A 14,641-nucleotide genomic window follows, 5' to 3' on the forward strand; every position below is an offset into this window, starting at 1 on the left:
GCTATTGCTTGAATTCAGGCTAACTTAAACCGTTTTCAATCGCGATAGGCAGAAACGTACCCCATTTCCGGGAATTCCGTTGAAGTGCCCGGATTAGCCGTGATTCCTGATTCTGAGCTCCAGCTGCTGCCATCTCCCCGCCAGTACCTTCCTGAGAAAAGAAGGAGTGCTGATATAGGATCAGTCCGGCCTTTTAGATCATATGAATAAGATTACATGGACAGGGAGGACCTGATCCTAGATCAGCACAGGACAGTCAGACTTCACAAAGCTGAAAAAACACAAACACTAAACTGGATGATTGGCACCCGAAATGGCCCATCCATGTTCTTGGCCAATGTCTTCCTCTTAAACAAAAAATACAACTGACAGTTCAACAGGCTTCTTTGATACTCATTTTAAATATTGTACATTGATATTGTAGCTATTGTATTAGCTTACCTCTTTTATGACCTCTCTGACACAGCCTGAAGCATGGCTTCTTTGGCAGATTTTAAGCGTAGCAGGAGACGGAATGTTTTCAGGTAGTTGTACTTTGACAGGCACCCTATGACCTCATCCATCAGGCTAGGTCGACGGGACCCCATCACAGTCCCCTCTTGCTCTGCTTCATCAAGTCCCTCGTGTTGTGGTGAGTTGCTTGGTGAAGCCCATGGCCATGTTCTTTTTTTGCCCTTAACTTTGGTTTTTGAGTATGGTAATTTAAAGCAGTGAGAACATATGAATGAGTCCTGTGTTGGTTCCGGAAAGGCATCTGGAAACACAATTCTTGATGTCCGAGGACTGGTGCAAGTTAACACACGTTTCCTATTATAGCCTTTGCTAAGGGGGGTGAACTCAGCATTGCAATTCCAACATGCTTTGTCGGACATGTTAACCTGAATGAGAGAACAAATGTGTATATTAAGGAATTCGTATTATTTAAATGCATTTACATTTTTATAAACATGTATATATGTATAAATGTATGCTTCTTAACTGTAGTCCTGAATCAACTTTCAATTAAAAATAAATGACTAAAGGTTTACCAGTCAATAAGGAGCAAGGCCCATTAACTAGCCTTGGAGGCTCCTTTCGGGGTTCCTACCTGCCCGGGAGGCTGTTGTTCAGACTGACCTCCCTGGGTGGAGCTTTAGTTAGTTATAATATACCAAAGTGACTTACAGTCATGCATGCACAAATTTTTTGCATATGTGTGGTCCCGGAAATTGAACCCACTATCCTGGCGTCGCAAGCGCCTTGCTCTACCAACTGAGCTACAGAAGAGTGTAATTCTGGCTGTAATTCAGAACTCCATCTTCCTGTCTTCTTGTGATACAGCTATTTAGACTGACCTGCCATTTAGACTCACCTGCCATTTACACTCACCTGCCTGGGATGGGAGTTAAGTCTGTTAAGGCGCCTGGGAGGCTTCTATTTGAAACCCTACCTGCCTGGCAGGCTGTAATTCAGAACTCTATCTTCCTGTGATACAGCTATTTAGACTGACCTGCCTGGGATGGGAGTAGCAAGAGGCTGCAATGGAAGCCTAAGTTACCTGTCTGTCCTTTGAGGCAGTTGTTCAATTACAGTGTCCAAAATATATATTTGCCAGTGAAGCCATCATAAAAACTTCCATGTTAAACATATTCAGTTTAAATACCCATGGTTGCTGTACCTTAATTAACCGAAATATTCACTTATCTGGCTTTGTTGCAAAAATTCATCTGCAGCTATAGCTGCTGGAAGATGTTTGGAGGTGATTGTGCTGCTGACATTTTTTTGTAGAGAATTCGAATTTTTCAGGGGGTGCTGCAGCACCTTCAGCACCAGCACCCCTACATCCCGCGGCTATGTCTGCAGCTGCATGGAATAAAGCTTTATAGCTAACGTTAGCTGGCTTGCTAACAGGATAACTAGATCTTTGCTGGCTATCAGGAGTGCTATGGTAACTACATCTTACTTAGCTAGGTATAACTTGCTTTTCTCTGTATTTCACTTTTAATAACTACTGGTCTACAAAAAGTAACGAACGAGCAGCGCAGCGTCAGCGATGAAGGCGAGGAAGCTGCAGCAACTTATTTTTCTTCTTTAAATTTGTTTGGCAGATCGCAACCAACTGAAAATGTGTGTACACCGCCACCTACTGTACTGGAGTGTGAAGCCTGCCACGGCCTACCTACACGCCTGTTATTCTAATAGCTAGTCTTGTATATCTAATAAAATAAAGTCCTACATACCTCACTAACCCCCATCCAACCTCTTTGACCCTATCAAACAAACTCTCCCTGTCTAAACGATACAGTTCACACAATATAATAACACATGCTCAGTTTCCTCTATTACACACATCACACATTCTAGTATCATGACCAGAGATATCAAGGAGTTCATGAGGGGTGGGGAGCCACTGGATGATCTGATCTCAGAGCTGTTGGAACACGGAGAGAAGGAGGCTCTGCTGGAGCTGGTGGTGACCTGCAGTCCGAGACACTGACTCAAGACAGTGTGACGACTTAGATCTGGGAGCTAGCTAACGTGACCCACCGCTGCAGCACTGACAGGAGAACAGTCAGACTGGTGGAGTCAGAGCAGATATGGAAGCAGTGGTGCAAACACTGATCCTGGTTCAGTTTATGTGAAAAGAATGGCGTGTGTGGAGAAAAGAGAGAGCAGAGAGAGCCTGGCTGCAGACAACCCAGCTCTTTGACCAGTCTCAAACATATGCAGAATTACACCCTAGCACCTTAATAAAGACATAAAACGTTACCGAAAATAGTTGCCGATGATCCCTGCTCCTATTGGGTGTGTCAGAGCTATGATTCAGCCCAACACACACGCTCTAATCTCTAGCACCCAGGCTGTCTGGCAGCTGGCCAGTCATGGCATCAGTATCTCTCCTACACAGCCATAGCAATGTGTGTGTATTGGCACCAATGAAGGGTTGAATTACCTTCGAGGACTAAAGGCTGATGGAGGACTAAAGGCTGATGGAGGACTAAAGGAAGAAGCATAGAGAAAATGTCCACACCAGCAGAATATATATTCAAGTGCTCGCATTAAAAAAGTACATAATTTGTACAATATTTCATCAATCATACTGTAGAAAACGTGCTCTGCATGTTCCTTCTCGCATACTCCAACAATGCTGGAGTATGGTTCCGGGCTGGGTTTCCCCAAAGCATCGTAGCACTAGGATCATGTTAATTCCATTGAAACTAAATGGACAAAAGATGACCTTAGTGCTACGATCCTTTTGGGAAACGCAGCCCTGAGCATTTACTTGTGGTGATGTGGAAAATCAGGCATTGAAAAATGAAATTGTAAAGAGTAAGATGAAAACACTTCAAGCTAGGACAGCCAAAGCCACTGATCCAGCTTCTTCAGACGTCTGTATGAAAAATGTATGCACTCACTAACTGTAAGTCGCTCTGGATAAGAGCGTCTGCTAAATGACTAAAATGTAAACATAAATGTAATGTTTTTTTAAAGTAACTGTCCAGTGAAAATCTCACTACTTTTAAACGTTTATATTCTGTTAACTTTGGGTATCCAAATAATGTTTTTGACTCGCCGTTCATGTACCCTGAACAAAGATATAAACACAACATGTAAAGTGTTGGTTTCATGAGCTGAAATAAAAGATCCCAGAAGTGTCCCATACGTACAAAAAGCTTATTTCTCTCAAATGTTGTGCACAAATGTGTTTACATCCCTGTTAGTGAGCAGTTCTCCTTTGCCAAGATAATCCATCCACCTGACAAGTGTGGCAGATCAAGAATCTGATTAAACATCATGATCATTACACAGGTGCACCTTGTGCTAAGGACCCTAAAAGGCCACTCTAAAATGTGCAGTTTTGTCACATAACACAATGCCACAGATGTCTGAAGTTTTGAGGGAGCGTGCAATTGGCATGCTGACTGCAGGAATGTCCACCAGAGCTGTTGCCAGAGAATTGAATGATAATTTCTCTACCATAAGCGTCCTCAAATGTCATTTTAGAGAATTTGGCAGTACATCCAACCGGCCTCACAACCGCAGACCACGTGTAACCACTCCAGCCCAGGACCTCCACATCCGGCTTCTTCACCTGTGGGATCGTCCGGACAGCTGATGAAATTGTGGGTTTTGCACAACCGAATAATGTCTGCACAAACTGTCAGAAACAGTCTCAGGGAAGCTCATCTGCATGCTCGTCATCCTCACCAGGGTCTTGACCTGACTGCAGTTCGGCGTCGTAACCGACTTCAGTGGACAAATGCTCACCTTCGATGGCCACTGCCACGCTGGAGAAATGTGCTCTTCACCGATCCCAGTTTCAACTGTGCCAAGCAGATGGAAGACAGAGTGTATGGCGTCGTGTGGGCGAGAGGTTTGCTGATGTCAACGTTGTGAACAGAGTGCCTCATGGTAGCAGTGGGTTTATGGTATGGGCAGGCATATGCTACCGAAAATGAACACAATTGTATTTTATCAATGGCAATTTGAATGCACAGAGATACCGTGACGAGATCCTGAGGCCCATTGTTGTGCCATTCATCCGCCGCCATCACCTCATGTTTCAGCATGATAATGCACGGCCCCTGTACACAATTCCTGGAAGCTGAAAATGTCCCAGTTCTTCTATGGCCTGCATACTCACCAGACATGTCACCCATCGAGCATGTTTGGGATGCTCTGGATCAATGTTTACGACAGCATGTTCCAGTTCCCGTCAATATCCAGCAACTTTGAACAGCCATTGAAGGAGTGAGACAAGATTCTAAAGGCCATAATCAACAGCCTGATCAACTCTATGTGAAGGTGATGTGTCGTGCTGCATGAGGCAAATGGTGGTCACACCAGACAGTGACTGGTTTTCTGATCCACGCCCCTACCTTTTTAATGAAGGTATATTTGACCAACAGATGCATATATTTTATTCCCAGTCATGTGAAATCCACAGATAAGGGCCTAAGGAATTTATTTCAATTGACTGATTTCCTTATATGAACTGTAACTCAGTAATACCTTTGAAATTATAAATTGCATGTTGCGTTTATATTTTTGTTCAGTGTATTTGTGGACAAAGCATAAATTGGAGTAAAACACTTTTTCTTTTTAAACACCTCAAACTTGTATCTCAAACAGACCGTTTCAAAATTGCTTACTTTTTCTTCATAGAATATGATGTCATGTTGGCTCATTGGCGGTGTACTCGCATTAATAATTGTAATGACTGGTATACGCCCACACCATTCTGTTTATGGGGTTTGTATCCCTACACCATTCAAACACAGGAAAACTGCTTTTTAACATACTTAATTAAACTTTTTTTAATTATAGGTAATATTTCATTGAAATCCGTTAACACTGGATCATTACTTTAACTTTAACAGTAAACAAGCATTTCAGCTGTTAGCCTTCATCTGGGTTTTTTACAATGAAGAATGAAGGAGGATTTTATATATTTCTAAATGGTCGCCAATGGGTTTAGGGACCAATCACAATGGTAATACAACATGAAACGTGATGTGATTGGTTAATGAGCTGCAAAAATCTGACCAATAGGAGACGGATTTGACATTTACAAAAGCCTCCTTGCTTTAGTCAGTCTGTAAAGAGAACCATCTGTAAGGCCGCAATGAAATCTAAGGGCAGAAACATGTTTTTTAATTATTTTTTTTACATTTAACATAAAATAAGTACTGTGCTACAAGAGTTGCAGAATTTCATTTTCATGGGTGAGATGAGACAATGTATATAAAACATACATTTAACAACTTTGCTAATATATTTTTGCCATTCAATGTAGTATCCGGGTGAATGCTTTTCTATTGCCAATGGTGCTAGCAAATCAAAATTCCAGGTTTCACAGCAAAATATTTAGGAACATGGGAGCCCACAGAAACAGTAGTGGACATAGGAGGGAAGTGATGCACACTATTCATATTCTACCATAGTAACTGATAGAGAAGAAGGAAAATGGTCTAGAGGGGAGAAGATTGCAGTGGGCCTCAAAATAATCCGGACAACAAAAGTTTTGTGTTTTGAATTTTGGAGTAGAGCACCCGTCAAAGGAGTCAACTCAGGGGTGACGACGGATGTTCAGGTTGAATACCTGAAGAGAATTCCTGGTGTGGTTAGTGATGCTAGTGACGATATGGTAGTGGATGCACCACAGTCAGTAGTAAATGTTTGCTGCCAGTCAAAATATACAATGTGTGTTAAAAATATGGATTTTGTGGCGTTTAGCGTCACAGTTATAAACTGTACGGCACAAGTATCAAATAATTCTAAGAAACTAGACATTATTGTGGCTGCGGCAGAACAGTTTGTGGGACTTAACGATTTGACATCTGAATACTTGCAAGGGGTACTGGTTCCTGAATACCCGCAGATTTTAGATTTTATTTATTTATTTTTTGGTAGTTTGTTCCGTTTTTGGGGAATCCTGTTTCTATCCCGCACAATAGGTGGCGGGATGCACATTACATTGTGCGATCGCCAATATACCATAGAAGAAGAAGATAGAGAAGAAGAGTTCATTCAGGAAGCTGTTTGTTAAACGCTTCTGTTTCAATATCTATCAAGGTAACATCAATGAAACGCAAACATTATGGGAATTCTTGGCATATTTTGGTAAAGAAATTATGCTTTTTTTGGCTTAGGAGTCAGCTAGCCTAACAATCAAGTGTCATACTAATGTTAGCTAGCTTTCTAGAGACTGTCAGTGTAGCTAGCAAGCTAGGTAAGGTAGCCTTCCTGTAAACATTTGATGGCTGAAGTAATTCCATTCCTTAATATAATTGAAATATTTTAAGTTTAATGTCTTTTGCTGTAACAAAGGTATCTTAGCCATGTGGCTAGCTAGGTTGGCTAGAGCTGCTAGCACAGTGTACTATCTTTGTTGCTAGCTAGGTAGTTCCTTTATACTCCAGCTTGAAACTCGCGTATGGTGGGTGGGTGGTGGTGGTGGTGTTGTTGTTGTGAATTGGCAACGTGACGCACGCGATGTATGTAGTTTGCAATTCATTTGAACGGTTGTGTTTATTATTTTTTTGTGTGTGTGTGGGGGGGGGGTTGATCAGCTTAATATTGCAGATAGATTGTAACTTCCATCAATGTAATTGTCTGCATCACTTCCAATCCCCGATGTTTTTTTATATATATACTCTCCTTTATTACTTTTCAACCCCGCCATCCTTTCCCTACTTGTGGTAAATTAGTGAACAACAATGCTTAGGCCTCTACTTCCAGCTTATACTTACTATCTACATTTTATGGACACAGTCAATTTTGCAATAATTCTATTTTATTTGTTTTTGCTCCTGAACTTCTACTCTCAACCTCTGATCATTTTCATGATGTCCATCCGGTTTGCTTCTATATGCCATATCTTTCTAACTGTGCTCTTTCCCAAAAGCTCCCAACATACAACCTATATACTTATTATGGACACAGTATGCTTACATTATTAGTTATCTTGTTATTATTTGTTGTTATTTGTTATTAGTCCCATCCTTCAACTCCACTCAACACCTCCCATCTATCTTTTAACACCATCCATATAGGATTTCTATTTGCCATATATATTTCAACTGTACTGTGATGTTTTGCAAAAGTTCTGAACCTTTCTATTCTCATTGCTTCTACAGATTGTGAATTAAAAATTAACATTTTTGCTAAAAGTATTATTATATTATTGATCGATTGACTATGAGTTTTCAGATCACCCAGTAATGCTATCTGCAAGGTTAGCTCCAGGTAAATATTGCAATCCTTTAGCCATTCCTGGACCTGTGTCCAAAAACAAGCTACAAATGGACAAAACAAAAACAAATGATCTAATGATTCTGTCTCTTCACAGCAAAATCTGCAGAGCTGGGAAGATTGTATCCCCCATATAAATAACATTCTATTGGTAGCAAGAATTTTATATAATAATTTAAATTGAAAGATTCTCATTTTTGAATCCGGTGTCGTTTTGCGTGTCAGTTCATAAACACTATGCCATGGGATCAGTATGTCAAAAATCTCTTCCCAACTATTTTGCAATCTATATGGGATGCTGTCAATCCTTTGGTCCTTAAATGAAACTGATATACTTTTTTATTTATCACAGTTTTCCTTAACCAATTATGTTCTTTAATGCAAGGCCGACAGACAAGTTCCTTACTTTCTCCCCCTTCCACTTTCGTCTTCCATTTTTGCGGACATTTCCATATGTTTTTGTTAGCTGCATGTGCGACATAACTCCACCAGTCCTACCGATGATATCATTTTATGAAGATTATACCTTTTTTAAACATTTTGTCAAAAAATAAAGTTTTTTTGGATTAAATTGAAATTGCAACCAACTTTCTATGGCTTGTTTTAGAAATAGTGATATTCGGGAGATTATTTCCTTTTCAAATAACTGAAAATGAGTGGTTGTAATCTGAATAAAGGGAAAAAGGCCATTCTTGAACATTGGGTGAGACAATCTTACTAATTTGCTTGAGAACCAGTTTGGATTTAAGTATAACTTTTGTATGACTGAAGCTTTTAGTGAAAGGTCTAATGCTTTAATATTTAATAATTTCTGTCCTCCGAATTCATATTCATTATATAAATAGGCCCTTTTAATTTTGTCTGGCTTGCCGTTCCAAATAAAATGGAATATTTTTTTCTCATATAAATTAAAAAACTGTTCGCTAGGCGTAGGCAAGACCATAATCAAATAGGTAAACTGGGATAATACTAAAGAGTTAATCAGGGTGATTTTTCCACAAATTGACAGGTATTTACCTTTCCATGGTAGCAAGATCTTATCTATTTTTGCTAACTTTCTATTAACATTTATTGAAGTGAGATCATTTATTTCCTTTGGGATATGTATTCCGAGTATATCCACATCACCATCAAACCATTTTATTGGTAAACTACATGGTAATGTAAAAATTGTATTTTTTAGTGATCCAATACGTAATATAGTACATTTGTCATAATTTGGTTGTAATCCAGAGAGGTTAGAAAATGTATCTAGATCCTCTATGAGGCTGTGGAGGGATTCTAGTTGTGGATTTAAAAGAGAACATGAATCATCAGCGTACAATGACACCTTTGTTTTTAAGCCCTGGATTTCTAATCCTCTGATATTAATATTGGATCTGATTTTAATAGCTAACATCTCGATGGCCACAATAGATAGATATGCAGATAGTGGACAACCTTGTTTCACTCCTCTTGACAGTTTAAAACTTTCTGAGAAATAGCCATTATTTACTATTTTACACCTAGGGTTACTATACATGATTTTGACCCATTTTATAAGAGATTCTCCAAAATTGAAATGCTCCAGGCATTTATATATAAACCCCAGTCGTACTTTATCAAATGCCTTTTCGAAGTCTGCTATGAATAGCAGGTCTGGTTTCCCAGATTTTCCATAGTGTTCTATTGTTTCCAATGCTTGCCTTATATTATCTCAAATGCATTGTCCATGTAAAAAACCTGTTTGATTAGAACGAATAATATCCGACAATACCTTTTTAATTCTAATCACTATACATTTTGCTAGAATTTTTGCATCACAACACTGAAGTGTAAGGGGCCTCCAATTTTTTTAATGGACTGGATCTTTATATTTTCCATTTGTATCCTGTTTCAGTAATAATGAGATCAGACCTTCTTCTTGAGTGTCAGATAATCTACCATTTACATAGGAGTGGTTAAAACATGCTAATAATTGTCCTCTTAGTATATCAAAAAAGGTTTGGTATACCTCGACTGGTATGCCATCCAACCCTGGAGTTTTCCCTGACTTAAAGTCTTTAATTGCATCCAGAAGTTCCTCCTCTGTAATTTCGAATGGCTGTGTTGTCAATACTTGTAAATAGTACCTAAAATAACTCACATGATGACATGTTTGGTCACCTTACTGAGAGAGTTGAGAAATTGTGTGGGTGCAGGCTTTTGCTCCAACCAAGCAGTAACACACCTGATTATGGTCCGAATGCTTTAGTATCAAGTGGCAGTGATTTCAAACCTTGACTGTGGAATGTGTGGATGAAATGTAGTGAGATGTTGAGGAATTAATAAGATCATATTGTAGCCCGACCTGGTCTTGAACCCCGGTCCAGTGACTGTCATGCCAACACCTTAACTGCTACGCCAAGAGGTTCGAACCAGTTGACGAGGTCGCTAGGTGTTGGTTTAAGGTCACTACATTACCCCCTTCCTTTGGTTTTGTCCCTATTCCTTTCCCCCAGCTCCTCAGAGCCCATGAGGAGATGAGTGTCCCAGACTACATGCAGTGTGCTGAGGACCATCAGACGGTCTTGGTGGTGGTCCAACCGGTGGGCATCGTCCCTGAGGACCAGTTCTTCAGGATCTACAAACGCATCGCCTCTGTAGCCCAGGTCAGCATCCACTATGTGTACTAGCTATGAGTGCGTCCCAAATGTCACCTTATTGCAGGGCCACAATGGTCAAAAGTAGTGCACTAAGAAGTCCTGCTTCTACATGCTGCTTCTACATCTGCATGGCTTGCTGTTTGGGGTTTTAGGCTGGGTTTCTGTATAAGCCCTTAGTGACATCTGCTAATGTAAAAATGGCTTTATAAATACATTTGATTGATTGATATAGGGAATAGGGTGGCATTTGGGACACAGCCTAGGCCTATGTCTTATTATTTATTGAAATATGTAAACCCGTGCAAATAGTCCGGGTAGCCATGTTTAGCTGTTCAGGAGTCTTATGGCTTGGGGGTAGAAGCTGTTGAGAAGCATTTTGGACCTAGACTTGGCGCTCCGGTACCGCTTGCCATGCGGTAGCAGAGAGGACAGTCTATGACTAGGGTGGCTTGAGTCTTTGACCATTTTTAGGGCCTTCCTCTGACACCGCCTGGTATAGAGGTCCTGTATGGCAGGAAGCTTGGCCCCAGTGATGTACTGGGCCGTACGCACTACCCTCTGTAGCGCCTTGTGGTCGGAGGCCGAGCAGTTGCCATACCAGGCGGTGATGCAACCAGTCAGGATGCTCTCAATGGTCCACCTTGTAGTTATATGTTTTTTTAATGTACTTTTTTTTTACCATTGGATGCTGATTGTTAAGTTATCCCTATTTTGTTTTGTCTTTTTATGATATTGGGAAAAAAGGTGTCCATCCGGGACTCCCAGCGGAACCTCTATATCCGTTACCGCCACCACTACCTCCCAGAGAACAACGAGTGGGGAGACTTCCAGACACACCGCAAGGTTTGTTGCTTTGTGGCTTTTATCTTTCCTATTTGTTACCTTTCGTAATGTGTATTTGGGTTTCATCAATGCACTTAGTTTTTTGTTATGTGTCCTGTACAGCAGCCTTTTGCAAACCTCTCCTTGGGCCCGCAGCAGTTCCATGTATTTGAAGTATTCCAGAGTTAGCATACCTGATTCAACTTGTCAACTAATCATCAAGCCCTTGACTACTTGAATTAGGTGTGCTAGTTTAGGGCTACAACAAAACTGTAAAATGTCTGGGAGTCCCCGAGGAGAGGTTGGAGAAGCACTGCAGTACAGTATGTGGGTCTTTTTGTCCTGGGCATGACATTTCTCCTCAGGAATATTAGTATTATCTGTCTATCTATCTCCATCTATCTAGGTGGTGGGCCTCATATCTGTGACGACCTGTCGTTCGGCGAAAGAATGGCCCCAAACGTCGGACCGTTTCTACAGCCAGAAGGAGGTCTTCGGAGCCACGCTGTACGACTCACGGCTCCTGGTGTTTGGGCTACAGGGGGAGATAGCAGAGCAGCAGAGGACGGATGTGGCGTTCTATTCTAGCTATGATGACTGTCCCGATGTGGAGAAAAGGGTGGAGGACTTTGTGGAGTCCATCTTCATCGTGCTGGAGTCCAAGAGGCTGGATAGAGCCACGGACAAGTCTGGGGATAAGATACCACTGCTCTGTGTTCCCTTTGAGAAGAAAGACTTTGTGGGGCTGGACACTGATAGCAGGTGAGTTGTCTTTTCTTCTGCACTCTATTTGGCTTTTATAGGTCTGGGATCATCCACGTGTTTTGCTGCTTATATTGTTTTTCAGCTGGTCAATGAATTTGGAATTAACAAAGTTGGTTAATAAACACTTTCTATGAGCCTGTACTGTAACTGCTGAATTTACAAATAGTCTATTAGTTTTACAATTGATAAAATGCCTCAATTTGTCAAGTGAAGCCTAACGGTTGTTAGATGGTTTTTACTTGGCTGTTTCATGGTTGTTACAAAATGATGGAAAAAGTCTGACCTCAGTGTTTCTCTGTGATGTCCATTGTCAAGATAGCCTTCTCATTACATTAGTGTTGCTAAGGACTACAGTCAACCTTGTGTGTTTATTTCCTCATTTAAAAATCTGTTTTTATTTTTGCTTCTTTACTTTATCTTGGTTACTTTATTTGTTTTTCTCATGTTTTTTCTTGCATACTGTCCTGTGAGTTTATTGTTGGGTGTGAAAAGGTGAGATGCTGTTGGACACATCGCTTTAGTTAAGCCCATCCCAGTTCCATCAGCTTAAGCCCACCCCTAAACGAGACACTCCGCCCTTGCCCCGTCCCCTACCCCAGTGCTCTTGTGCATGGGTTCAAAGCTTAGATCCAAACTCATCACTCCTCTCAACTTTGTATGAAATATAATCATAACAACAAGAGTTTTGAAGGAGCTGATAGTATGGACATGCAGAATACATGACACTATCAGTGACTGAGGCTTGTGAAGGTTGGTTCACTTAAACAGTGAGGCTATCCTATCTATTCTATGATGTGCTTGTAAAGGTTTGTCCAGGCTTTCAGGAACTTGATGATTGGGAGGTTGTGTCACCTGACCCGAGCTTGACTGAGTGAATAAGGTCTATACTCCAATTCTTCTGAAGCATCACACATTCTATAACATGGCTCTCATATCTTCTGCTATATTCTGCTGCTACTACACTTTAACATGGATCTTATATATTCTACTATATTCTGCTGCTACTACACTTCAACATGGATCTTATATCTTCTACTATATTCTGCTGCTACTACACTTTAACATGGATCTCATATGTTCTACTATATTCTGCTGCTACTACACTTCAACATGGATCTCATATCTTCTACTATATTCTGCTGCTACTACACTTTAACATGGATCTCATATATTCTACTATATTCTGCTGCTACTACACTTCAACATGGATCTCATATCTTCTACTATATTCTGCTGCTACTACACTTCAACATGGATCTTATATCTTCTACTATTTTCTGCTGCTACTACACTTCAACATGGATCTCATATGTTCTACTATATTCTGCTGCTACTACACTTTAACATGGATCTTATATATTCTACTATATTCTGCTGCTACTACACTTTAACATGGATCTCATATGTTCTACAATATTCTGATGCTACTACACTTCAACATGTATCTCATATGTTCTACTATATTCTGCTGCTACTACACTTTAACATGAATCTTGTATATCCGTGATTCATGGAGGGATGCATCAACTTCAGCTAGGCTTATTATTGCACCTATTTATGAAAGCATGACTTTGAATATGGTATCCATGTCCTTCTAAGCAGACCATACACAATGTATTGCTCATCATTTTATTTCACAAACTAGGCTAACAAATGGTAACATAGGCCTAGTTTTTTTCATCTTAAAAGTTTAGGCCCAAGTCATTATTTTGAATCTGAACAATATGAGCAAATATACTATGAATTCACTAATAGCATGGAAATCAACCCCATTTAGCCCCATTGAAACATCATATTGCTCTCTAGGTAACACAGTACTAGGTGGGTTTGACCCTTGACCTTCCCAGTGTCTCAGGCTCCAGTAAAGAGTTAGACAGACAGAGGCCTTGCACACGTCTTGAACTGGCCCCCTTTTCTTTTGTTAGAATTACAAACTGTGATGTTGTCCTCCTCCTCTTCAACCCTTGTGTGTTTAATGTGCTAGACTCCAGGATCAGGGTTGTTCTGATTATTTATCTCTATTGGGTTCGCACCTCCCCAACCCCTGTCTCCCTTGCTTGTGCTGTCCCACCCCACACACACCCCTTGTAAATGATAAGATTCATTCAGAAGTGAGTCTCCTCTGCTAGCACCCAATGGGACCTGGGTAAGAAAATACATTATGCTAAAAGAAGGACTTTTATTTTGTAAACCATATGAATGAGAGAGAGAGAGAGAGAGAGACAACGAAAGAGGGTTTTTGTAAAAATGATGTAAGAAGTAAACCCTACTTGGATACTTGTTTGCTGTAACGTGGACAAAGTTGTATTGTAAATGGATATCTCTACGACATCTGACTGACACATTTTGACGTTTCTTTCCCTCCTCCTCCTCTAGGCACTATAAGAAGCGTTGCCAGGGCCGTATGAGGAAGCACGTTGGGGACCTGTGTTTGCAGGCAGGCATGTTGCAGGATGCCCTGGTTCACTATCACATGGCTGTGGAGCTGCTCCGCTCCGTCAATGACTTCCTGTGGCTGGGGGGTAAGACTGGGGATGAAGACATGGCTCCTCCTCTTCCTGCTCTACTCTCAAATCCAATAAAGCAGGGGTGGATACCCTGCAGGTTTTTGCTCCGACCCTACTAAATTATAACACACCTGATTCTACTAATCAGCTGCTCACCACGACCTTGAAGGCGATGAGGATCTGAATCAG

At 40.8% G+C, this 14,641-nt stretch overlaps 1 protein-coding gene across 1 annotated transcript in view; it reads left to right on the top strand.

Moving 5' to 3' along the window:
• The first annotated feature begins 6,510 nt into the window (after positions 1–6,510).
• The window catches only part of LOC311133052 (trafficking protein particle complex subunit 9-like), a 307,997-nt gene continuing 299,866 nt past the window's right edge, over positions 6,511–14,641 (top strand). The window contains exons 1-5 of the mRNA XM_084166478.1: positions 6,511–6,603; positions 10,215–10,364; positions 11,103–11,201; positions 11,587–11,942; positions 14,322–14,467. Coding sequence (XP_084022604.1) covers positions 6,565–6,603; positions 10,215–10,364; positions 11,103–11,201; positions 11,587–11,942; positions 14,322–14,467 — 790 coding nt within the window. The 5' untranslated portion in view covers positions 6,511–6,564. The remainder of the gene's footprint in view (positions 6,604–10,214; positions 10,365–11,102; positions 11,202–11,586; positions 11,943–14,321; positions 14,468–14,641) is intronic.

This window comes from Coregonus lavaretus (assembly GCF_964263955.1).
Source record: "Coregonus lavaretus genome assembly, chromosome: 7".
Lineage (NCBI taxonomy): Eukaryota > Metazoa > Chordata > Actinopteri > Salmoniformes > Salmonidae > Coregonus > Coregonus lavaretus.